This window comes from Anabas testudineus, chromosome 7 (genome assembly GCF_900324465.2).
Source record: "Anabas testudineus chromosome 7, fAnaTes1.2, whole genome shotgun sequence".
Taxonomy (NCBI): domain Eukaryota; kingdom Metazoa; phylum Chordata; class Actinopteri; order Anabantiformes; family Anabantidae; genus Anabas; species Anabas testudineus.
Genome location: NC_046616.1, coordinates 8,806,300 through 8,831,405, shown reverse-complemented (window position 1 = coordinate 8,831,405; position 25,106 = coordinate 8,806,300). Strand labels below are relative to the sequence as shown.

The window sequence follows — 25,106 nt, the reverse complement described above, 5'->3', positions numbered from 1 at the left end:
ATCTGTTAATGATCACAGATCTGGACTACTCCTCCTATCAAAGACGATCAGAATTAGGCCTTTGAACTTCAGAGTTTGTAATTGTCAAAGTATTTTTAAATCTGTGTTAAAGCCCACTTCATCCCAAAAGGCCAATCTCTCCTGCACCCAGCGATTTTTCCATGGCAAGTGATAGGTCCAAGGATAGGCCTCCCAACTTGAATGACAGAGAACTGAGGTAAGATATTTTTGTAATGTTACTACTAATATGTAGACAAATCTAGAGACAAATAGAATAATAACGACGCAGAGATACTGCTGACGATGTGACAAAGCACAGAAACAATCTACTATATGTAAAATATTATTGTAATTTTAGTACTTTGATGCAGACATAATGATCAAGATAAGACCTTCTTTACACTGTGACTTAGCCAAAGAACAGAAACAATGTACTGCATGTGCATACTGTTAAAGCCATTACAGAGAAAAGAAAGACAGTGAAGCCTGACAGATCCACAAATTTAGAAGGACATTTATCAGTGTCACAGTGAATTTGACTGTGCACTAATATTATCTTCCACATAAATATGAAGTTTGTCTGTGTTGATTCAGTCTGTATTTTCTAATGTGTGTTAAAGCCCACTTGAGCACCAAAGACCAGTTTCTCCTGCATCCAGCCTGGTTTCCATGACCAGTGACAGGTCCAAGGATGGTCCTCCGACCTTCAGTGATGGGAAACCAAAGTAAGATGTTTTAACTATAGAGAGATGAAGTGAACTAGAAGTTTCAGCTTCTGTAAGTCCTTTAACAAAAAAACTTTTAGTGATGGTGAAAAGTGATTAAGTGAGCTGCACTTACTCAATTGCTGTACTTATGTAAAATCTTGAGAAATCTGTACTTTTACTATTTCCAATTTCTGATACCTCGAATTATACAATATACATCTGTTAATGATCACAGATCTGGACTACTCCTCCTGTCACAGACAGAATTAGGCCTTTGAACTTCAGAGTTTGTAATTGTCAAAGTATTTTTAAATTTGTGTTAAAGCCCACTTCATCCCAAAAGGCCAATCTCTCCTACACCCAGCGATTTTTCCATGGCAAGTGATAGGTCCAAGGATAGGCCTCCCAACTTGAGTAACAGAGAACTGAGGTAAGATATTTTTGTAATGTTACTACTAATATGTAGACAAATCTAGAGACAAATAGAATAATAGCGATGCAGAGGTACTGCTGAAGATGTGACAAAGCACAGAAACAATCTGCTATATGTAAAATATTATTGTAATTTTAGTACTTTGATGCAGAGATAATGATCAAGATTAAACTTTCTTTACATTGTTACTTTGCCAAAGTAAAGAAACAATGAGTTGTATGTGCATACTGTTAAAGCCATTACAGAGAAAAGAGAGATCCACAAGCTCATTCATCTTTATCACACAGAATTTTAATGCGTATTAATGTAATCTTTCTCAAAAAGTGAAAAATGTTTTGTCTGTGTTGAAGCTCTCAGTCACAGAAACCAGTGTCAAGCAACTCCCCCCTGAAAAGTGAAGAGTATAAGAATGACCCACCCAACAGACAATTAGGTACTAAAGGTACGTAAACAAAGAAAACACTGGATATTTGTAATTGCATTTAATATTTAAAAGTGATTTTTTCACTGTAACTGTAGTTATAACACAGTATTGCAAACATATGACACTGTATTTAACAGCTTCCAGTTTGTTGTTTGAACCTTATTACAATAACTTCACAATATTGTTCAGTTTTTGCAGCTGAATTTGACATGCAAAGACAAACTTGTCATAACCCGTTGTTATAGATGATTACTTTATTTATTTCTAACATATTGTTTCCCGTCAGACAAAGATGCCAAACACAAACTCATCGACCACGTGAAGACAGAAATCCTAAAAAAGCAAGAAATGGAAGATATAAGTCAACATAAGATGAACACAGAACTCTGGGAGATAAAGGAAAACAAGACAGATAAACAAAAAGTAGTAAAAACAACATACAAAGAGATATTCAATTCAGAGAGAGTGCGAGCAGTGCTAACAAAGGGAGTGTCTGGTATTGGTAAAACATTTCAAACAAAGACATTCATGGTTGACTGGGCAAAAGGAAAGTCCAACAAAGAAATAGACTTGATAGTATCTTTAAGTTTTAGTGAACTGAATTCAAGAAGAGATGAAGCTCAAAGCACGGAAGAATTTCTAAATCATTATTTAAAAGATTTCAAACGTCTAGATGTTTCCAGCAGTAAAGTAGTTTTTATAGTTGATGATTTGGAAAAATGTGAACTTCCTCTTGACTTTGAAAAGAACAAGGAGCTGACTGATATGACAGAAGCAGCCTCGATGGATGAGCTGCTGACAAACCTCATCAAGGGAAAACTACTTCCCTCTGCTCGACTGTGGATCATCTCTCAACCCTCAGGAGTCGACAAGATTCCTCCTGGATATATTGATAAAGTGACAGAATGTCGAGGTAAGAAAAAGATTCATACAAACAATGACAATGACACTCAAAGTAGGTAAATTTTCCTAATGATAGTGATCAGAGTTTATGGTCTGCTAAATGTGTTAATGGGATTTTAGTCAAAGTAGTTTAGTAGTTAGTTTAGGTTAAGTAGAGAAAATGATAAAAAACACGTTTAAAAAATCTATAACAACATTATTAAAAGTTCATACTGTTGTCTTCTCAATGAGCAGAAGACTGTGCAGAGATAAATGTTTGTGTTTGAACTAATTATAAATAGAATATTAGAAATAAAAAATGCTATATGTCATTTCCATCCTCAATTTGCCATCCAGACTCACTATTTCACCCGTGTGGGTCTTGAACCACTCATGTTTTCTTAATGTGGGGAATAGCTGTTTATAGTGAGCTCTGGAAATGGACCACACAGCTGATCCTGTGTATAGTTCAATCTGTAATTTAGACAGTTCTGGGGCTTCTGGAGCCAAATTATCTCTCCGTTTTTTTCTTCAGTGATGCTGTGTAGTTCCAAGCAAGCTAGATCATTTGTATCAGAGTGATCCACTTTCACTCTCAGCAAAATATTGTACATGTTTAACTTTGTACTTTGGTTTTCTGTCCCAGAATGGCTTCTCTTTTTGTTTTGCTTGCTATCTGATTTTTATTAGGATACTCATTCTATGTGCCCTTGTCTGTTACACTTTCTGTATTTCTTTGTCTTTAAAACAACATTCACAGGCCTTAGGGGAGATTTTGTCACATCCATAACATTAGGGATTTTTATCATTGATTGACATTTTAAGGAGGCCACTCTCCACACTCTTTTTTGTAGTTTCAGAGCATCTCTGCTGTCTCTACTGACACTGCAATAGACAGCGCTTTTTCCAGTGCAAGACAACAGTCAGTTTCTCTGACAACAGCATCTTCTGTGTGCTTTCACTATGCATACCACAAGCCAATCTGTTACTTTGTACATCAGATCGTCCCACACCTAATGCACAAAACTGAGAAGGTTTGTGTAATTTAGCAATATAATCAGTGATGTTTTCATCCATAGGCTGGTTTCTGTTGTGAAAACTAACTCTCGGGGGCTCGGGGCTCAGGTGACTTGCTAATGTTTGCACAATAATTTCAAATGTCTGGTATGAGGGCTTTTCAGGAGCTGATAGATTACGTAGCAGCTTGCAAGTTTTACCACCCATCAAGCTAAGATAACTTCCTTGTCATCACTCACTATTTGCAGAAAGGTACAGTTCAGTCAGTCTTTATTTGCAGTGTCAAATCCTCTATTTTTCCAACACAGGCCATGCTCTCTGTATGCAGACTTCCAGTAGTTGTGCACCATTCTGAATAACAAGGCAGACTCGAATATTCGATTGTCTTTAGAAGTTAAAATAGACACAACAAGACCTATAATATTTTTTGTTAATAACCTATACTTATACCCCATCATAATATTTTTTTACAGAGAAACCTGATGTTGCAAGTCAGCGGAAGCTTAAAACTCAGCTGAAAGATCAATTCACCCAGGTGTGTGAGGGGATTGATAGGCAGAAAACCTCTGCTCTTCTGAATGACATCTTCACAGATCTCTACATCATAGAGGGAGAGAGAGGAGATGTCAATGTTCAGAGTGAAACCAGACAAGTTCAAGATGCAAAGTTCAAACCAGTAAGAGAAGAAGCACCCATTAAATATCACAACATCTTTAAAGATACATCTGGAGAAAACAAACCCATCAGAACTGTTCTAACAATCGGAATGGCAGGCATTGGAAAAACATTTGCATCATTGAAGTACATGCTGGACTGGGCTGAAGGTAAAGCCAATGAAAATGTATATTACACATTCCCACTTCCATTCCGGGAGCTGAATTTGAGAAAGGAGAAAGAACACAGTTTTGAGGAACTTATTCATCAGTTCTTCCCAGCTATGGAAACATCAGAAATAGAAGACTACAACAAATACAAAATTCTGGTTGTTCTTGATGGATACGATGAATGTCGCCTTGACCTTGACTTCAGTGAAAACACAGTGTGGACAGATATGACAAAACCAACCTCAGTGGAAGTTCTACTGACCAATCTTATCCAAGGAAACCTGCTTCCTGAAGCTCAAATCTGGATCACCTCCCGACCAGCAGCATCCAATAATATCCCTGGTGATAAAGTTGACCGGGTTACTGAGGTGCGAGGATTCAATGATAACCAGAAAGAACAGTACTTCAGGAAGAGATTCAGTGATAAACACCTGACTGAGAAAATCTTATCAAATGTCAAAAAATCAAGGAGCCTTTACATCATGTGTCACATCCCGGTCTTTTGTTGGATCACCTCAGAAGTCCTGGAGGACTTTGTGAGTCGAAACCAAGATGAAGGGATGCCCAAGACTCTGACTGACATGTACATCCACCTTCTTCTGCTGCAGTGTAGACAGGCTAATGTTAAGTATAGAGATGAGGCAGCTGATGGTTCTGAAACAGATTCATGCTGGAACACAAGGAACAAGGAAACAATCCTGTCTTTGTCAAAACTTGCTTTTGACGAGCTCAAGAAAGGGAACCTACTCTTCACTGAAGACAACCTCAAGGAGTGCGGTATTGACATCACAAATGCTGCAGTCTTCTCAGGGTTATTCACCCAAATCAAACGAGATGGCCGTGGGCTTTACCAACAGAAACTGTTCTGCTTTGCACATATGAGCATTCAAGAGTTTCTAGCAGCGTTTTATGCATTTTACATATTCAATGACAAAGGTCAAAATCTGCTAACCATATCTGCTTCAACAAATGCAGACTACCCTGCATCAGACTTCTACAAGACAGCCGTGAACAAGGCCTTAAACAGTGAACATGGAGACTGGGACCTGTTTCTTCGCTTCCTACTTGGCTTGTCTCTGGAAACTAATCAAGATCTTTTTCAAGGACTGTTGAAAAAGTCAGAAAATACCAAAGAGACCAACATGAAAACAATCGAGTTCATCAAAGAGAAGATCAGAGAAGAGAAGAATGATGACAAAAGTGCAGATAAAAACCTCAACCTCTTCTACTGTCTGAATGAACTGAATGACCACTCTCTTGTGGAAGAAGTGAAAAAGTACCTGCAGTCAGAAACAACGAAATTTGAAAAGTTTTCTGCTGCTCAGTGGTCAGCTCTGACTTTTGTGCTGTTGACATCAGATGAGAAACTTGATGTGTTTGATCTGAAAAAGTACCTGAAGTCAGAGAAGGTTCTTCTGGGAATGCTGCCAGTGGTCAAAGTCTCCAAAACCACTTTGTAAGTACCTTTAAACATAATTGCTTTTGAGAATATTTTAGTTTTTTTCCAATCTGCTGCGAATTGGCAAATGTACTTGAATTTAATAAAATAATAAATAAAAATGTGAAAACAACAAGAAGCATCTACTAGGAAGATCGTATCCTTGGAGTGAACATACATACACAAGCAAGAAATAACTAATGAACAGGCAAGAATAGAAAAGAAAAGAGAGAGTTCAGTAACCCACTCAGTGGGGCAAATGAATGGCTGACTTCTTTTTAAATGTGGGGATAAACAAGAGCCCTGCATTCTCCAAGATTTTTGGCTGTCAAACTCTGAGAAATCACACAGTTGTCTAGAGTTAGGGTTACCTGTTCAAACTTATGACATTGTCAGGGTGGACAACTGATCAACATCTAAGTTTTATCTGAATTTAGAATGAGAAAATTATTAGACATCCAGCTTTTCAAAGGAGACAAGCGGGATTATACTTTAGTAATCTCAGAAAGGTCATCAGCCTTCACATGGACGTAAAACTGAACAGTGAATATTAATTCCCTGATTGCATATAATTTGGCCCATCTGTGAAATATAGAGAGAAAAGAGGAGAGGACCAAGAACTTTGCTCTGAGGTCATTCCATTCACCAAATTGAAACCCAAATGAGAGACAAATTCAAGTATGTGTTATCTCTTTTGTTAAAATGTTAAACTGGCTCGAGCTATTGCTCAGAATTTACCTCTGCAATAAAAAAACTGTCTCACCCATGTTTTTTATTAATGCTGTTTTAGACTCTGCCCTCTAATACCCATGTAGGTTTGTGTCTATATTTGTCTCCTGAGACAGCCTAGGTTTAGTATTTTACATAAAAGTAATTTTCTTGTCCTATGCTGGTCCACTGTTGCTAATACTGTTCACGGACTAAGGTTGGGTCAAAATAGTACATCTACATCAGAAATAATCCTCATACCTTTTCTCTTCACTTGGACAATCTACAGTACAAGTTGGGACAATGTAAATGATAACATAAAACAACTGTCAGCACCACAGAACATTAGTAACATTCCCATGTGTAGCAACACAGACATGTGTTCTTAAATTCAAACAATTAACAGTCAGAGATTGTCTTCTTATTCCTGGTGCTCCTTACTTGACCAGATTAGGAATGAGAGAGCACAAGTTTTCTCCACTACTAACTTGGTACCTTTTCTACAATTAACGTTTCTCACAGGTTTTATGATCACAATTTTTTTTCACAGGCTGAGTTGGTGTGGGCTTACTGAGGAAGCCTGCAGAGGCCTGACATCCTCTGTCCTCACAGCACCTTCTAACCTCACAGAGCTGGACTTGAGCCATAATGACATTTTGGATTCAGGTGTGAAGTTCATTGCTGAAGGATTAAAGAGCCCGAACTGCAAACTGGAGAAGCTCAAGTGAGTGTACACTTCATTTACTAACATTTTATTGTAAGCATTAAAAAAGTCACTTTGAAAAAAAAAACCTCAAAATTATAATTCAATCTCATTTCAATGGTGGTTAGCTAAGCACTCAATGCGCTTTACCATTGCTTCTCATTTACCCATTTGCACACACAAGCACACACACACTCTCACACACTGATGGCAGAGCTGCCATGCAGCTGCCCTGACTCACCAGGGTTCAATATCTTGCCCAAGGACACTGTGAAAGTGTGACAGGAGGAGTCAGGAATCGAACCACCGATTTCATGATTGGTAGACAACGATGCTTCTTTCTGATCTACAGCCACCAGGAAAAATTAAACTCTCCTTCACACTGTGTTTCCTTCATTTTGTATATGAGGACACATACTTACCTACATGCAACCTGGTCACATGTTATACTATTATTATTATACTATTATTATTATACTATTATTACACTACTATACAGTATGTTTTTAAACAGTTTTAAAGATCATGTGTGTGTATTTTTGATTTGCAGGCTGGCAGGTTGTCAGGTGACAGAGAATGGCTGCTCGTCTCTGGCCTCAGCTCTTAAGTCCAACAAGGCCTCTGTTCTGAAAGAGCTGGATCTGAGTTACAATCACCCAGGAGTTAATGGGGTGAAGGAGTTATCTGAATTTCCCAGTTTGAAACTGTGGTAAGTTAAAATGTCTGGATGTGTGTTTATACGTCTGTACACATCTGTAGTGGTTATAGTGGGTTGTCTAAGAGCAGATTATATCTACTGAGAGTACATCTACACAAGATTTAACAAATTAGAAAATGGACTTTTTTAAGAGAAGATATTACAGTATCTCTTCAAGAAAATCACTTAACTTATGTTGGTCCAGAATGTTTTCAAAAGTGGTTAATAATATTATGACAGTTTCACTGTATTCATTAAATACATCATCATACATTATTAACAGTTATTTAATATTTAGTTAATCTTTTCATGTAACCTAACCCTGAGCTCTTTCATTTAACTGGAACCTTATTATTATCACTTCCATCTTCGTGATTCTCTTGCCATATGGTTTACAGCAGGCAAAAGCCTTTTTAAAGATTATTTTGAGCATTGAACTGTACTTTTTCGGCTCTCATGTAGGCTTTTCTTGTATTGTTTAACAAAATGTTTGCATACATGATAAAGGAGGTTAGTGATTTTTATATTGCACAACTATCTCCACTGCTCACTGGTCACAAAACATGCTGTTTCCTGTGCATCAAATGATGACTCCAAAAAAGGTTGAAAATAAGCCTGGGGTTGTTCTTATTTGCCCTTTTATTAATGAGGAATAATATGTGGCTCTAGCTGTATGAGTTTGTTTTTATATATATATTATTAAACCAAGCTCCAAATGTTACACACAGTTTAAGATTTAAGAGCCAAAAAGATTCAGCATTTGCCTTGAGCCAAAAATGTCTCTCCCTTTCCATCAAGTGCTGCTAGTGGAGTGGTCAACACAGTGTTGCGCTCACTGAAGCCTGACTCCATGTCCCCAAGTACATGATCCAAGGTTGGCTTTGGACCTAGTAGTTTATTTAACTACAAATAAGCCAGACAACATGAATATGTAACTGATGGTTCAGGCAGTGCACATACAGTACAGCACCTTGTGACCAAAAGCCGCTGGACCAGTCCTCATCGTAACTCCCCAATAATGCAGACACTACAAACTATTTAAAATATTCACATACACACCTAGATAGAGATAAAGTGGATGGAGTAGGAGTGTAACATGGGAACATTTAAGATTTAAGACTCTTCAATATGTTACATTGTTTGTGACGACACTACTGTCTAATTTATTTTACAGTTTTGACCATGGTGGAGAGCATCGGATAAAGTCAGGACTGAAAAAGTGTAAGTATTTTATTAGAACTGATTTTGTTTACTTCATTAAAGCGGAATACTCTGACTCTAGATCATTTGGAAATGAGGTTCTAATAATGTAGTATGTTCTCTTTGATGATATATACTTTTTTATCATGGGACATCTTGCCTGTTTGAAAAATATCTGCTAATTTTAATCCTAAAATTGATTTAAAAAATCACAAATATGAATTTTTCTTGTGTACTTTTTTAAAGTTTTCTTACCACACTGATGTGGGTGTTTGTTTCTCTGTCAGATGGTGTAAATCTGAAGTTTGATGAAAACACAGCCGGCAAGAGGCTCGTTCTGTCTGAAGGAAACAGGAAAGTAAGAACTTTAAAGAGGGTGGAGGAGAGGGTGTCACGACCTGACAACTCAGACAGATTCAAAAGGAGTCAGGTGTTATGTGAGTGTGATGAGGGCCTGACGGGAATCTGCTACTGGGAGGTAGAATGGAAAGGCACAGTTGGCATCGCCGTGACATATAAAGATGTAGGTAGAAAATGGGACAGTACTGGTGGCCTAGGATGTAATGAGAAGTCCTGGAGTCTGCTCTGCTCCAAGACTGGATACACTGCCATACATGGGAAGTTATCCCAAACTATTGAAAAGCTTCAAAAAATAGCAGTGTTCCTGGATACGGAAAGTGGTATTCTGAGATATTACAGTATTTCTTCAGGAAAGCAGGAGCTCATTCATGAATTTCAAGTCAAATTCACAGAACCACTGTTTCCAGGCTTCTGGTTTAAAAGGGGCTGTGTGACTTTGTGTGAGTAAAGTAAAAAATAAACTGTAGTGATCACTGGATACTTAACATGGGCAGCAAAGTTTTATTTACTTAATTAAGTTTCTTCATCTCATTTCTTAGTATTTACATAACTTTTTTTTAAATTAAAGTATAAATAGATATTATTTACTGAGGTCTCAATGAAATAGTTACTGTGTATTTGGAAATGTGTAAACTCAGGTTGTATATAAAAAGATATGGTTTGTTAGTAGAGAACTACTGTGCTACTGTGATAAAAGACTAACACATTTTTCTAGTTTTATATGAGACATGGATGCAAAGGGGATCTAACTTTGAAAGATTCGTGTAGTCATTGAGACATAAAAAATGCTATGTCAAAGATAAAAACTGTGTGCTTAGTCTACTTTTACATAAATATATTCTCCCTTTAACATTTAATGCTTGTAAAATGCCTAGATTAAATTAATAGTTCTTTGTTTATTGAGCTAAACTGAATACACTTGTTTGTATGTGGGTAATGTTAAATGTGTGTATTAGCTTTTTTGAAATGTGTTGCTACCATCAATTTCAAAATTGTCTTTTTTTAATGTTTAAATATATATATTTTTTTTTCTGTGTTCTGGGAATAAAATATTACTAAAATTGAATATCATTGCGTTCTGTTTTTATGTAGATTTCAGTCACGATCCCTGGCTGACCTTTTGCCAGTTCCTGTTCTCTCTCCTTCTCTTTTTGTCCCTTCTGTCCCTGTTCCTGTCTTTGTCTCTCTTCCTGTCTGTCTCCCTCTTCTTCTGTTGTTTTTCTGTCACTCTGTTATCCTTTCTGTCCCTGCCATAAATGCTCCATTTCCTGTTCTCCGTTTCTCCCCTCTGCTCTCTCTGATTACTCTTCTGGTTCATCTGTCCACTCTCTCCACCCTCCTTGGCTCCGATTGCCTGATCTGTTCCACCTGTGTTTTCTATTTAGACACCTCCCTGACTTCACTCCTCAGAAACCACTCTCCAGCATTTGTTCCTGACTTGCCTGCATCGTAGACCTGGACCTGTTCTGTCTCTGATTAGTCTTTTAGATTGTAGATTGTATACTGTAGATCTGACCACTGTGTACACCGGCCTTGCTGTTTTCCACCATCTCTGATATTTGGACTTCGAAATGGAACTAACTGTGTTTTTAGTACGTTCAGTTTTTTTTTTTTTTGTTTGCTTTATACCTCTCCTGGTTCCCCTCAGTCAGCTTTGTTTTGTTGTATACTTAGAATTCCCTACCTCCATTAGCCAGAGTCTCCTGCTTGTTTCCCGTCTACGTCACTCAGAAAACTCCGGCTCACTAGTTCTTGTTTCTGTTTTGTGTTTAGTTCTGTGTTCTCCCTCCTTGTCTCCTGAACCTCTTAAAATTAACCTTTGTTTGACAATTTGTAGTTTTGTTCAGTCCTCTTATCCATCGATCAAGGTAGCAAATTGTCACAGATTTCACATGCCGTTAATACTTGAAGGTACTAAATACATTTCACCCTGGAGTAACGTTAATTCTCGCTGTTCCCTTCTGGTCCAGGGAGAGAAATAAATGGTGAAAATAAAAGTGAATGCAGCTTCAGTCTTGAGTCTACAGGTCTACAGGTAGGATACTATAACGCATAACTTCTGACTAATGATTTATCTATGTATTTAATGGCATTTACTAACATGTTCTAATATTTCAATCTATAAATCAGCTTTGATTTATCTAGTTCACTTTAACGAGATGGAAGACGTCTGGGACAATATAGCAGCCGGTGCAGCGAAGGCCTCTTTGCACAAGCGGCTTCATCTTTACTACAAACCTAATGCTTGACCAAATCTTTGAAGGGACTGAAGAACTCACAATAAAACATTAAGTTGTGGGCCTACATCAGAGACCTGATAAAAAAAAAAAAAATAGCTACGTTCTGATTCTGCTAATTGGCAACACATTCAGAGAGCCTCACGCTCCCTGTCTGGATCTGTTTCTGTCCCTGAAGATCTGTTTTGATTAAAGAGCTGCTTGTGAAAGTCTGAAGCTGAATGAATGTTTGTGTGGGTTTGATGAATAGATACATGGGACTTTGTAAACTTCATAGATTTTAAACTGACGAACCTCAAAAACATAATCACACAAAAAATCTGTCTAATAAATGGATCATTTTTGTGTTTGTTTGACTTATTTGACAGAAATAAGACACTGAGACAGTTTATTACTTCACACATTAAATAAAATAAAACATCTTCCAACACATTTTTCTTAAAGTCTGCAATTGTGACCTGAACGAATCTATTTAAATTCTATTAATCTATCGTTACATAGAAAAATTTAAATAATAAAATACATTAAACAGACATGACAGCAATAGACACCAGACCAGATAGATGTTTTCATCATTGAGCTGTGAACCAGCTGGAAAAACTTCACAATAAAATCTGTCTTTTGTTGAGGACATCATGTCTTTTCATTCTTCAATATTTGTATAATGTTGGCACAAAGAACAAAGGCCTCTAATTGTAAATGCAGTTGTTAATGACAACTTTTGGCACAAACATGTATCAGTTTAATGAATTTTCGCTGTTTCTGAGTTTCAGTAATTCTGGAACAGTGTGAACTTCACAAGATCAGGATGAATTCGCAATTAGCAGGTGGAAAACAGTTGCTCCCTGATTTAAGTTTAGTAATTATATATTTTTTTGAATTTTTAAACTGTTTTTCAGAAAGTAGCAGGTGTCTACGAGGTTCTGATTAAGAGGAATCATCTACAACTTTGCGCAACAGCTTATTCTAACAGCCCCTGTTTGTGTATGTTTGTGTACACACACACACACACACACTACTTACTAAGTTCTTCACAAGGTTAAATGAGATACAATACAAGAGATACTGGTGTAAGTTATATTTTAATATACAGACCTTGTGCCCCTTACAAACGATCAATTTCCTTATAGTTGGAGGTTGAACCTCAGTAGCTCTCACATAGGAGGGGCATGTGAGAAAAACTGAAGTGAAAGTGTAAGTGCACCTGTCAGGAAATAGGAAACGGTTATGTAAGTTGTGCGTTGTAGAGAACGGATACGTTACAAGGAATTAAAGGATTTTCACCTCAGCAGTACTGGTAAGACTGATGCCGCTTGTGTACTTACATTTAATATTTATCTAGAAACTAACTGGCATGCTTATTTCTTTAGATAAGATTCAAATAAAAAAAAAAAATTAAGATAAGATGCAGAGCACATGTTCGCATTCAAACAGCACATTTCAATATGAACCGGAACACATTACTTGTCTGATCATGTCTGAGGGTCAATTTTAAAAAATTGTCATTACCTATGTGATACTTAGGGTACTTATTGTGTACTTATTTATAACCATGTGCCTACTTTCTACTGTAAATACACGATTCTTGTTTGTAGTTTTAGTAGTGGAAATATACTCTTCTTTTTTATAAGCACATAAACTGCACGTACAAGCCACCATATTTGATCATTAAACTACACATCAAGGTCAAGTTGATTGTTTTAGAGTTGATTTTTTTAATCATCATTCATTATTGTATCATCACTGACATTGCTCTCTCACAATAACCTTGTATGAAGGAAGTGAAGGATTTCTTTTATTATTTAAATATAGTCTACGCTGCCTCGTGACATGTTTACTGGACTAGGATCTTGATTTGAGCAACTGGAGAAGCCGATAGGAGCTGTTCATATGAAAGCTTACTTAGAAAACATACTACCAGTGAAACTTAAATAAAGACTCTCTGCTGTAACTATCCTAGAGAAAAAGTCAAGATAATGAATTAATATAATTCTGTTACTAAGGAACAAGATACAACCACTGGACTAGAAAGCAGAAAAAATGCTAAACTGAATGAAGGATCAGTATATCCAAAGACGAGGCCATGGCCACATCTTCTGACAAGTAAGTTGAATTTTGTTGTTAAAAAATATATTTTGCTGATTGTTATATATTTTCACTGTGCCTGTGATGTATAGGATGAATGTATGTGCTTGAGTTTAAAACTAAGTTGTTTTCACTTTAATCTGTTAAAGGAGGAAAGTTTGGACAAGTAGTATGGACAAGTTGAGAAAAGCAGTTGAAAGCCTGATATATACAGTATGTGCACACATACTTTCAATTAAAATCTGTATTAAAGCCCACCTAAGCACAGAAGACCAGGCTCTACCTACTCACCAAGGAATATTTCCAATCAAAGTGAATAAATCCAGCATCCAGGAACTGGCTGGAACTTAACATACATGTACAACTGCTGGACTGCGTGAAAACAAATAAATCTACAGTTTGTTCAGATCATGAGAGAATGAATGATTTGGGGCATCAGTAGCTCGGGTGGTAGAGTATTCGCCTACATGCCCCAGGGTGAGTGGCTTCGACTCCCGGTTCCTCCTTGCTACTTGCTGAGGTGTCCTTGGACAAGACACTGAAACCCCGTAGTAGTGCTGACATGTACTATCTGGAAGCCGTGCAACCACAATTTCCCCAAGGGGATCAATAAAGTATTTTGTTATTATAAAGAAAGAATCCAAAAGGTGAGAAGTGTCTGTGCTTTGTGCACTGCTGCTGCTGCTGTTTTGCTTCTGAATAAGTTTGCTGCAGCCAGGAAAACCAATGTTGAACTGCTAGTGTTCGGCCTGGTCGTCATGAACTGTGGTAAAACCACATCTGAGTAAGGATTGGTTTCCTAAAACTTGACAATACATCATTGTGAGTGCAAATTTTAAATGAAACTCTCAGGGTATGATTTCTAAACAACCAGAAAATGTGAAATAAATAATAATAATAATAATAAATTTATTTATAGAGCACTTTTCTAAACATATGTTACAAAGTGCTTCACAAGACAGACAAGAAACACATGTAGCCCAACAAGATCAACTTGAGCAAGCACTAGGCAAACAGTGGAGAGGAAAAACTCCCCCTGGGGGAAGAAACCTCCAGCAGAACCAGGCTCAAGTTAAACGGCCATCTGCCTCGACCGGTTGGGGAGCAGGAAACAGCTATACAAACAAAACAATAATACAAACAACTACCACATCGGTCCTTGGGGAGACCAGTTCCAACGTAAAGACATTGTAATCTAATGGAGAGTCTTCCCAAGGACCGATTTGTTTTAGCTTACAGAAGATCGCAAAAGGCTCGCCGGTAGAGGTATGTTTTAAGGAGAGTTTTAAAAGATGTTACTGAGTCAGCTGATCTTATATGCTCGGGTAAGCTGTTCCAGAGTTTAGGGGCTCTAACTGAAAAGGCTCTGTCACCTCTAGTAGTCATTCTGACATTGGGGACATACAGAAGATTTCTACCAGAGGATCTCAGGCTACGTGCAGGCTCATAAGGCTTTAAAAGCTGGGATAAATAGCTGGGGGAAAGGCCATGCAGAGCTTTAAAAGTTATTAATAAAATCTTAAAATCAATCCTAAAAAATACTGGCAGCCAGTGTAAGGAAGCTAATACAGGAGTGATGTGATCATATTTTCTTTTTCTAGTTAAGAGTCTTGCAGCTGAATTCTGAACAATCTGGAGCCGATTAATAGATTTCTGGCTGAGACAGGTGAACAGACTGTTGCAATAGTCAAGGCGTGAGGAAATAAATGCGTGTAAGATTACTTCAGTGTCATGAAAAGAAAGAATTGAACGTATTTTGGAGATATTTCTAAGATGATAAAAACATGCCTGGACAAGCTTTTTGACATGATGCTCGAAGTTAAGTTTACTATCAAACCAAACACCAAGACTTTTTGCAGTGGGCTTAGAATTAGCTAAGAGAGAATCTGTGCAGGGCAGAATGTGTCTGGCTACACGCTGTGGACTGATGACAACTATTTCTGTTTTGTCAGAATTCAGCTGCAGGAAATTTTGAGCCATCCAGTTTTTTATCTCATTTATACAGGAACTCAGTCCCCCGTGGTCTGATATCTTAAAGGGACAGTACAGCTGAGTGTCATCAGCATAGCAATGAAAAGAAACACCATGTTTGCGAATAATATGTCCCAAAGGGAGCATATACAAAGAGAACAAGATTGGCCCCAGCACTGAACCTTGTGGGACTCCGTACTTTACAGGAGAAAAAGACGACTTGTAGTTATTAACTGTAACACAAAACGATCTGTTGGACAGGTATGAGGAGAACCAGTCCAGTGCAGTGCCTTCTATTCCAGCCCAGTGCTTTAGCCGGTCTAACAAAATTTGGTGGTCTACTGTATCAAAAGCAGCACTAAGATCGAGGAGGACAAGAATAGAGCACAAACCAGCATCAGAAGCCAACAGAATGTCATTGGTTACCTTCAGTAGGGCGGTCTCTGTGCTGTGGTGTTTGCGAAAACCAGATTGCAATTCGTCAAAGATGTTATAGTTTTCTGCGGCTAGAAATAAGTGTTTAGACACGTACTTTTCTAAAATCTTTGATATGAAGGGTAGTTTGGAGATTGGTCTGTAGTTTTCGGGGGATGAGGGATCTAGACCAGGTTTTTTCAAAAGAGGTTGCACAGATGCAATTTTAAAATAATCTGGCACAATCCCAGTGGACAGAGAAGTATTGAAAATATTCAGGAGAGAGGGAGCAAGCGAATCAATGATCGAGATTAAGAACTTAGTTGGGATGACATCAACTGGGCTGGAAGATGGTTTCATTTTAGAGACAGTTTGTAGTAGCTCAAATACGGACATGGGAGGAAACTGGCTTAAAGTGCATTCTCTAAAAGGGTGTGCAACTATGACTGGTGAGGAGTTGGGGATGACAGAAGCTCTGATTGATTCTATTTTATCATTAAAATAGGTTAAGAACTTCTCACAATCTGCATCACTTTCAGCTGGGATGCTAGGAGGGGTTGGGTTTACTAACTTGTCAACAGTCTGAATTAAAAATTTAGGATTATGGCAGTGAGCAGTGATCAGGTCTGAGAAGTATTTAGATCTGGCATTCTTTACCATCGTATTGTAGTGGAGTAATGCTTCTTTCATAGCTTCATAATGCACTTGAAGTCCGGTTTTCTTCCATCTCCGCTCAGCTTTCCTACACTCAGCTTTACAACTACGAATGCTGACATCTATCCAAGGCTGTTTGTTGGTGTCTTTACGAGACACATTTGAAGTTTTTAAGGGAGCAGCAGCCTCTAGCGCAGAGGCACAATTATTGTTGAAAAGGCGGACGATATCATCAACATGTGATGTGCAAGAAATACCCTGCTTCAACACAGAGAAGGTGCTAGTGAATTTAGCTGCTGACTGGCTGTTAAATAGATGGCGTTTAACAGTAGATTTCTGAGGTACAGTGATTGGATGAAGACAAGTATCAAATAGGACACATTTATGATCAGAGATGGAGTCCTTTAACTCAATAGAATTTAGAGTCAAACCTAAAGTGAATATCAAGTCAAGGGTGTGGCCCTGGTTATGGGTCGGACCTTTGACATGTTGAACCAGGTTGAAAGATTCAGTAAGATTGATAAAATCATTTGCTAGAGTATTAGTATTATTGTCAATATGAAGGTTAAAGTCTCCAGCGATAATGACCTTATCATACCTCACAACAATGTCAGCAACAAACTGGGAAAACTCTGACAAAAAGTTACCATTAGCTTTTGGTGGGCGGTAGATGACAGTACAACATACAGGAATAGAGCAGTGGATAAGAAACGACAGAGCTTCAAAGCTGTGAACCTGTTTAAGTGATAGCATTGAGCATTTGAATTGATTTTTAAAGACCACAGCAACACCACCACCCCGACCACTTAATCTAGGGGAGGTGAAATAAATGAAATTAGGGGGACAGAGCTCCTGCAACTGGATAGATTCACCTATCCTCAGCCAGGTTTCATTTAAGAAAAAGAAGTCTAGATTCTGAGAGAGGATAAAGTCGTTTAAGAGAGATGTTTTGTTAGAGAGGGATCTAACATTTAGAAGACCAAGTCTTGTAGTAGGAGAACTAATATTAGTACTAGGGTTGGTCAGAGGCCTAACAAGATTAGAATAGTTTCTTTGTGCTGCTCTGTGACCTGTTTGCTGTCTGCCATTGATGATAACTGGAATAATATTGACACTGATTGGACCTTTGAGGGAGCTGGTGAAATGCCTCACTGATGAGGAGTAACACCTGCTCCCCCCTTGATGATAACCTGTGACAGGTGTGTTGTCCAGAGGTGGTACAGAGTGGACAATACAGCTAGAGGAGAGAGAACTTAGGTTAGTGGGGATCACAGAACAGAGAGGGGAATTGAGGGGAGCAAATCCCTGAGGTGAAGGTAGGAGATGAGGATCTCCAGGTGGTAAAAGGAGGGACCGTCAGTCATGAGGAGTACACTGAATGGCGTGCTGTATATTAGCAGCGAGCATGCGGTTGCCATGACGGCTGGGATGCAAACCATCATTCCTGAAAAATGAGGGTCTATCCCAGAAGAGGTTAAAGTTGTCAATAAATCCAAGATGCTGAGACATGCAGGCAGACTGGAGCCAGGTATGAAGACTAAGGATTCTGCTGAAACGTCCTATACCTCTGCCTAGAGTGGGAATGGGGCCAGAAATAAAGACAGACTTGCCACAGGACTTTAAGAAGCTAAAAAGGGCATTAAAGTCCTTCTTAGTCAGTTCAGAGTGCTGGCGAGTGGTGTCACATGATCCAACGTGAACGATGACCCGGACAATGGAAGACGGAAGAGAGTCTAACAGACTCGGGAGTTTATCCAGAATTACCGGGACTGTGGCACCAGGGAAGCAGTGAGTAGCTACATTGAAGAACCGGATGTATGATGAAATAAAGCACTTTAACATACTTGGTGGTACATTCCTTATAGAGTCATATAAATGTACCATGACCAAAAAGTTGATTTTGCATAATATGGCCACTTTAAAGTTTGTAATTGTAAAAAGTATTTTTAAATCTGTGTTAAAGCCCACTTCATAGCAAAAGGCCAATCTCTCCTGCACCCAGCGATTTTTCCATGGCAAGTGACAGGTCCATGGATGGCCCTCCCAACTTGAGTGACAGAGTAATAAGGTAAGACATCATTGTAATGTTGATGACTTATATAGAATATATAAAATAACTAGTAATATAATTCTAATATAGTAAAATTAAAATTTTCAACATGATGTTGTGAAATAAATACACTTAAAACGTTTCTTAAATTTGTGTTAAAAAAATACTTTCTAATGTGTGTTGAAGCCCACTTGAGCAGAAAAGACCCGTCTCTCCTGCGCCCAGTGATGTTTCCATGGAAAGTGACAGATCCAAAGATGGCCCTCCCAACTTTAAGTAAGATATTTTAGTAGTGTGAGCAATCTGATGCAGAGATAATGCTGAAGAAGTGACTAAGTATGGAAACAATGTACTGCATGTGCATACTGTTAAAGCCATTAAAGAGAAAAGAAAGACAGTGAAGCCTGACAGATCCACAAATTTAGAAGGACATTTATCAGTGTCAGGGTGAATTAGACAGTGTACTAATATTATCTTCCACATAAATATGAGGTTTGTCTGCTCATTCAGTCTGTATTTTCTAATGTGTGTTAAAGCCCACTTGAGCATCAAAGACCAGTTTCCCCTGCATCCAGCCTGGTTTCCATGACCAGTGACAGGTCCAAGGATGGTCCTCCGAACTTCAGTGATGGAGAACCAAAGTAAGATGTTTTAACTATAGAGAGATGAAGTGAACTAGAAGTTTCAGCTTCTGAAAGTCCTTTAACAAAAAAACTTTTAGTGATGGTGGAAAGTGATTAAGTGAGCTACACTTACTCAAGTGCTGTACTTATGTAAAATCTTGAGGAATTTGTACTTTTAATTTAGTATTTCCAATTTCTGATACCTAACATTGTACAGTAATATACATCTGTTAATGAGCACAGATCTGGACTACTCCTCCTGTCACAGACTATCAGAACCAGGCCTTTTTAGCTTCAGTCCTGAAATGAATCCAGCATCCATGAACTGATTGAAACTTAACATACACACACATATTCTGGACTGCTTCGTCAAAACAAATACATCTACAGTTTGTTCAGATCATGAGAGAATGGAGGATTTGGGGCGTCAGTAGCTCAGGTGGTAGAGTAATTGCCTACATGCCCCAGGGTGAGTGATTTGAGTCCTGACAGGGTCCATTTGGCTACTTGCTGAGGTGTCCTTGGACAAGACACCGAAACCCCGTAGTAGTGCCGACATGTACTGTCTGGAAGTCGTACAACCACAATTTCCCCAAGGGGATCAATAAAGTATTTTATTATTATTATTAAGAAAGAATCCAAAAGGTGAGAAGTGTCTGTGCTTTGTGCACTGCTGCTGCTGCTGTTTTGCTTCTGAGTGAGTCTGCTGCCCCCAGGAAAACGAATGTTGAACTGCTAGTGTTCGACCTGGTTGTCATGAACTGTGGTAAAACCACATCTGAACAAGGATTGGGTTTCTGAGATTCGACAATTGAGAGCACAAACTTTAAATTAAATTCTCAGGGACTGGTTTCTAAACAAACAGAAAATGTGAAATAAAAGACAGACTGCTCTTTTAACATACTTGGTTGTACATAAGTCATAGAGTCATATAAATGACCAAAAAGTGAATTTTGCATAATATGGCCACTTTAAAGTTTGTAATTGTAGTTTTAAGTATTTTTAAATCTGTGTTAAAGCCCACTTCATAGCAAAAGGCCAATCTCTCCTGCACCCAGCGATGTTTCCATGGCAAGTGACAGGTCCATGGATGGCCCTCCCAACTTGAGTGACAGAGTAATAAGGTAAGACATCATTGTAATGTTGATGACTTATACAGAATATATAAAATATCACTTGTAATATAATTCTAATATAATAAAATGAAACATTTTAAGATGATATTGTGAAAAAAATACACTTAAAAAATTTCTTAAATTTGTGTTAAAGAAATACTTTCTAATGTGTGTTAAAGCCCACTTGAGCACAAAAGACCAGTCTCTCCTGCACCCAGTGATGTTTCCATGACAAGTGAAAGGTCCAAGGATGGCCCGCCGAACTTCAGCAAAACAGTACCGGGGTAAGATATTTTAGTAGTGTGAGCAATCTGATGCAGAGATAATGCTGAAGAAGTGACTAAGTATGGAAACAATGTACTGCATGTGCATACTGTTAAAGCCATTAAAGAGAAAAGAAAGACACTGAAGAGTGAATTTGTACTTTTACTTTAGTATTTCCAATTTCTGATACCTCACATTATACAACAATATACTATACATCTGTTAATGAGCACAGATCTGGACTACTCCTCCTGTCACAAATTGTCAAAATCAGTCCTTTAAAGCTTCAGTCCTGAAATTTATCCAGCATCCACAAACTGGTTGGAACTTAACATACACACACACATATCCTGAACTTCTCAGTTAAAACAAATACATCTGCAGTTTGTTCAGATCATGGGAAAATGGAGGATTAAGAGAGACTTTAAATTTGTGCAAAAATTCAAAAGGTGAGAAGTGTCCGTTGTTGGTGGACTGCTGCTGTTCTGTTGTTTTCTGAGTCAGTGAGTCTGCTACAGCAACGAAAACCAATGTCGGACTGCAAGTGTTTGGCCTGGTTGTCATGAATGGTGGTTAAACCATGTCTAAGCAAGGATTGGGTTCCTGAGATTCGACAATGCATCATTGCGAGTGCAAACTTTAAATGAAACTCTCAGGGACTGGTTTCTACAAAGCCAGTGCACTTCTAACATACTTGGTGGTACATGCCTCATAGAGTCAAATAAATGACCAAAAAGTGGATTTTTGCATAATATGGCCACTTTAATGTTTGTAATTGTCAAAGGTATTTTCAAATCTGTGTTAAAACCCACTTCATAGCAAAAGGCCAATCTCTCCTGCGCCCAGCGACGTTTCCATGAGAAGTGACAGGTCCAAGGATGGCCCCCCCAACTTGAGTGACAGAGTACCAAGGTAAGACATTTTTGTGATGTAGTCAATTGTAGAGACAAATAGAATAATAGCAATTTACTATATGTAAAATATCATTTTGATTTTAGTACTTTGATGCAGACATAATGATCACTTCTTTACATTTTTACTTAACCAATGTATGGAAACAATGAGTTGTATGTGCATACTGTTAAAGCCATTACAGACAAAAGAGAGATCCACAAACTTATTCATCTTTATCACACTGAATTTTAATGTGTATTAATATAATATTTTGTCTGTGTTTAAGCTCTCAGTCACAGAAACCAGTATCAAGCAACACCCAGCCGAAAAGTGAAGAGTATAAGAATGACCCACCCAGCAGACATTTAGGTACTACAGGTACACAAACAAAGAAAACACTGGATATTGTTAATTGCATTTTAATATTTGAAGATTTTTCACTGTAACTGTAGTTATAACACAATTTGACAAACACAGGATGCTGTATTTAACAGCTTCCAGTTTGTTGTGTGAAACTTATTATAAAACCTTTACAGTATTGTTCAATTTTTGGATAAGTTTCATACAATCCCTATTGTTTTTTCTCTCTTTAGAAAGGGATCCCAAACGCCAGCTCAAGAACAGAATCCTCAGTCAGTATGAAAAGAAACTCAGTCGGGATGAGACTCACTCAGCACTCTATGAGAAAAACACAGAAGATAAACTAAAACCATGTAGTTACAATGATTTATTTAATGGTTCACGCTCTTTCTTAAGTCTTTTTAAAAAAAAGAAAGTGCGAACAGTATTAACCAAAGGAGTGTCTGCAATTGGGAAAACACGTCATACACAGAAGTTCATGGTTGACTGGGCAAAAGGAAAGTCCAACACTGACATAGACTTGATAGTATCATTAAGTTTCACTGAACTGAATTCAAGAAGAGATAAAGAGCAAAGCATGGAAGAATTTCTAAATCAGTCCTTTACAGATTTCAAACAACCAGGATTTTGCATTGATGAGAAGAGTAAAGTAGTTTTTATCCTTGATGATTTGGAAAAATGTGAACTTCCTCTTGACTTTGAAAAGAACAAGGAGCTGACTGATATGAAAGAAGAAGCCTCGATGGATGTGCTCCTTACAAACCTCATCAAGGGAAAACTACTTCCCTCTGCTCGTCTGTGGATCATCTCTCAACCCTCAGGAGTTGACAAGATTCCTCCCAAATATATTGAGAAAGTGACTGAATGTCGAGGTAAGAAAGAGATTCACACTAAGAATCACAATGACACTCAAAGTAGGTACAGTGACTTACTGTGGTCCGTAATTCTACTGTGTTAGTGTGATTTTAGTCAGTAAAAACATGTAGAATATACAGACAAGTTATGCAAGTCAATAAATAACTGATTAACGTAAAGATGTTAGCAACATAAGGCAATAAAGTTAAGGTGAGTGTAATCCACTATCATTCTCCTACTATTTATGATGATGATGATGATGATGATGATGATGTGGCAGCTAAATTTGACATGCAAAGGAGGTTATAAATACACAACACAATTTAGAACACTGCATGCACTTGTTTTTATATATGCAAAGACAAACCAGTCATGACCCTGCGTTATAGTTGATTATTTTACTTATTTCTACCATATTGTTTCCCTTCAGAGAAAGATGCCAAACACAAACTCATGGACCACGTGAAGAAAGAAATCTTAAAGAAGCATAACATGGAACATAAGAGTCAACATAAGATGAACACAGAACTCTGGGAGATAAAGGAAAACAAGACAGATAAACAAAAAGTAGTAAAATCAACATCCGAAAAGATATTCAATCGAGAGGAAGTGCGAGCAGTACTAACAAAGGGAGTGTCTAGTATTGGTAAAACATTTCAAACAAAGACATTCATGGTTGACTGGGCAAAAGGAAAGTCCAACAAAGACATAGACTTGATAGTATCATTAAGTTTCAGTGAACTGAATTCAACAAGAAAAGAGCAAAGCATGAAAGATTTTCTAAATCTTTACTTCAAAGATTTCAAACAACCAGAAAGTTCCATTGATGAGAAGAGTAAAGTAGTTTTTATCCTTGATGATTTGGAAAAATGTGAACTTCCTCTGGACTTTGAAAAGAACAAGGAGCTGACTGATCTGACAGAGGAAGCCTCGATGGATGAGCTGCTAACAAACCTCATCAAGGGAAAACTACTTCCCTCTGCTCGACTGTGGATCATCTCTCAACCCTCAGGAGTCGACAAGATTCCTCCTGAATATATTGACAAAGTGACAGAATGTCAAGGTAAGAAAGAGATTCACACAAACATTGAGACTTAAAGTAGGTGCAGTGTCAGAGTTTATGGTCTGCTGGATATGTTAATGGTATTTTAGTCAGGAGTAAAGTAGTTTAGTAGTTAGTTCAGGTTAAGTATAGTAAAACAAAAACACAAAACACATCTATAACAAAAAAAACAAACACATTTTTTAAATTGTTAATATTGTTGTCTTCTCAGTGTTATTTTATGGAAGAATTGTTTTAGAACAATAACAATTTATTTAAAAAAAAGACTGACACTGAACCACTGAACGAGAAACAGGATTACTTGGGCAAGAAGTGGAGAAGGATCTTGGTGATAGCTAGTTTTTAAATGGGACATACTTTATTCTTGTTTTTTGATCTATAATTAACAAACTTGTATTAATATATTAATAATTTAAAATTCAATGATTACAACTTTGACAACCTTTGCTCTGCAGGAATTAATAGAAAGTCACACCTAATTATAATATGTACATTTTTACTTTACTGCTTGGATTGGGGCATTTTGAAGTTAAATTTAAAAAAAGTGAATTTTATTTATTTTGAATAATTTCTACTGTATTGTCTCACGTTAGAGAAAGATGCAATACAGAAACTCACACAACACCAGAAGAAGAAGATCCTGAAGAAACACGAGCAAGAACTGAGTGACCATGAGACTGACTCTGAACTGTATGAAATAAATGTCACAAAGAAGGAGGGTGAACAAACAGTAGGATACAGCTACAATAAAATCAAATCAGTCTCTTCTTTATTTGATTCAAAGAAAGAGAAAGAGCGGACAGTGTTGACCAAAGGAGTGGCTGGTATTGGTAAAACATTTCTAACGAAGAGGTTCATGGTTGACTGGGCGAAAGGAAAGTCCAATAGAGACATTGACCTGATTGTGTCAATAACTCTTAGCAAATCAAATTCTGAAAAAGTTCAAAGTATGGAAGATTTTCTGGATGATTACTTCAACAATGTCAAACAAGCAGGAGTTTGGAACAACAGCCAGTGTAAACTAGTCTTCATCCTTGATGGTTTGGAAGAGTGTGAACTTCCTCTTGACTTTGAAAAGAACCAAGAGCTGACTGATCTGAAAGAAGCAGCCTCGATTGATGTGCTGCT

The 25,106-nt window shown here is 37.7% G+C and overlaps 2 protein-coding genes across 2 annotated transcripts in view; both read left to right on the top strand.

Moving 5' to 3' along the window:
- The window catches only part of LOC113167170, an 89,382-nt gene extending 79,232 nt beyond the window's left edge, over nt 1-10,150 (top strand). Inside the window, exon 49 of the mRNA XM_026367584.2 lies at nt 9,321-10,150. Within this exon, the coding sequence (XP_026223369.1) occupies nt 9,321-9,841 (521 nt within the window). The 3' untranslated portion in view covers nt 9,842-10,150. The remainder of the gene's footprint in view (nt 1-9,320) is intronic.
- An 8,306-nt stretch (nt 10,151-18,456) lies between these two features.
- LOC113167169 (cell surface glycoprotein 1-like) lies at nt 18,457-22,783 on the top strand. The gene is made up of 10 exons (XM_026367583.1): nt 18,457-18,542; nt 18,718-18,822; nt 18,991-19,080; nt 19,341-19,445; nt 20,447-20,551; nt 20,722-20,826; nt 21,626-21,718; nt 21,987-22,078; nt 22,294-22,704; nt 22,767-22,783. The coding sequence occupies exons 1-10, from the start codon at nt 18,457-18,459 to the stop codon at nt 22,781-22,783; spliced, it is 1,209 nt and encodes a 402-aa protein (XP_026223368.1).
- Nucleotides 22,784-25,106: the final 2,323 nt, after the last annotated feature.